The 2,057-nt window shown below is 33.0% G+C and overlaps 1 protein-coding gene across 1 annotated transcript; it reads right to left on the bottom strand.

Moving 5' to 3' along the window:
* Nucleotides 1-208: 208 nt before the first annotated feature.
* On the bottom strand, nucleotides 209-938 carry LOC125554029. Its single transcript, XM_048717657.1, has 3 exons — nucleotides 863-938; nucleotides 610-783; nucleotides 209-522 (listed from the first exon to the last, which is right to left on the bottom strand). Exons 1-3 carry the CDS (start codon nucleotides 884-886, stop codon nucleotides 247-249), a joined length of 474 nt encoding a protein of 157 aa, XP_048573614.1. The 5' UTR covers nucleotides 887-938; the 3' UTR covers nucleotides 209-246.
* Between the last annotated feature and the right edge of the window lie 1,119 nt (nucleotides 939-2,057).

Below are 2,057 nucleotides of genomic sequence, written 5' to 3'. Positions count from 1 at the left end.
CTGTGAAAAATTGTTTCAAATTAATTTTTACCTTCACTAAAAATATTATGACACGTTAATAGATACTAGTGTAAAGTCTGGAAATAAATATAAGTTTATATAATCTGGTAAAAAACATAAGTAGTACATGAAGTGAAACATGAGTAGTTCATGATGTGAAATACTGAAATGTAGAGATAGTACATCTAGTACATAGAGTGATGATCTAAGGTGCTGAATAATATTACAATCAGTGAAATATCAATTTCAGTGATAGTAAACACTAATGAATATCAGTAGAAGTGAAATACAAAAAAGTATTACGTAATCTTTCTTCTTTGAATCTGCACTAATTGATAGAAGTCGCTCCTTCAGCATCTTGTTCTTAGAAAGGAAATGGTTGTCCTTGTAACTTTTCTCTTCATTGGCATCTTCTAGTTTCACCAATGTATTTTCTAAGTCCAGATGTAGGCTTGCCAGGTAGTTCTTCATGGGAGTTCCATGTTCCGGATCAACCCAACAGCTCCATGCACATTCTTGTCCCTGAATACAATAGCATTGTGGGAAAAGTAAGCATAAATATAGGAAGTTCACATTGCATAGAGTGTGGGCTTAGTTGCTACTCCTTACATTTATAGGACAACCGAGGAAACGCCTACCGCCATGCTCGCTGCCCCATGCCACCCGGCGTGCAGGACTGTATCCATGGATGCATCGACGGAGAGTTTGCTGGTCAATCCCGTTCCAGCTTCCACCAGGTTGTGGTATATACATAACATCTTCATATATGACCAATCCGACACCCTAAACACAAGATGGAAGTAAGCATGAAGTTATAGGAAACAAATCCTAAGGAGTTCTATTGGAAAATATAAGAACTTACCTGGTTATCCGCAGCAATGTTCATTCCTGAGATGTCCAGAGGTGGTGTGAACGAAGACGGCTGCTTAGAGATTGGATTGCTGCCTGTGCTGGTGCCTCTGTACAATGGGTGGTGTGTATAATATAGGCAGGCAATGTTCCACTTACACAAGCGTTGGTTTGTAATAAATGAGCAATAAGTTCAAACATGTGGTTACACCGGTAGCACCAATTATTGCCTCAGAACTAGTAGGTGAAAATTTGATGCATCTTATGTACCGATATGTGCGCTACTCTCCGGACAGGTATGTTGTAGGACGTGATATAACAATGAGCGTGTAGCATTTAACACCTTTTTGAAATAGTCGGGCTGAAATTATGCGAACCGATTTCTATTGACGACACACTAGTTTTTAAAAATAAGTAAAAACCATAATAATAAGTTGTACTACAATTTTTCAATTAACGCATCTTTTTAGCCGTAACATAAGAGCAATTCAACTTGAACGGCATTTGTGAACATATTAATATCAAATATGAATTGAAATAAAAAAAATAGTTCACTATATTTCCCAATTTTTATTAATGTTATAAGAAAATAAGGTAAAAGTGCCATTGAGAATTACTTATATAAAATGAATTTAGCCATAAGGAAAAATAATATGGAAAATTTTCTATTATTTTCAATGTATAAGGAAGTTACAATATATTAGAAATGACACAATTTCCAATTTTGTACTAGTGAAATATGCAATGTAAATAACTTCATATTACAATTTATACTGCTTCATGAATGTGTTGAAAATAATTCAATATGTTAAATAGTAGATGTGAGATTAGGAATATTATTCAAATATAACAAAATTCATTAGATGATCAATATTATTAGATGTCAAATAACAAAAGGCATACTTTTGAATAGCTTCACTGACTGCAATGTAGAGTTATGAAACAATGTTTTAATATTATGAATCCCAAACACATGTTTTCTCATGTAGAAAAAATATTCCATTACATATGAAATATAAATTAAATATCCTTCTCTATTGAAATCGAATTATGTTACATACATTATAATATAGATACTAATTGTGTATTGACGTATGTCGAACATGACATATGAAAATCAGTAGAAACGCTTGCAAACTGTTTCAATATATACTAGTCTGTTTAATTTTTACCAAAAAATGATGTTCGAAATGTTAACAATTAAGACA

The sequence above is a fragment of the Triticum urartu genome, chromosome 4 (genome assembly GCF_003073215.2).
Source record: "Triticum urartu cultivar G1812 chromosome 4, Tu2.1, whole genome shotgun sequence".
NCBI lineage: Eukaryota > Viridiplantae > Streptophyta > Magnoliopsida > Poales > Poaceae > Triticum > Triticum urartu.
The sequence above is the reverse complement of the archived record's forward strand: the minus strand, read 5'-3'. Positions and strand labels throughout refer to the sequence as shown.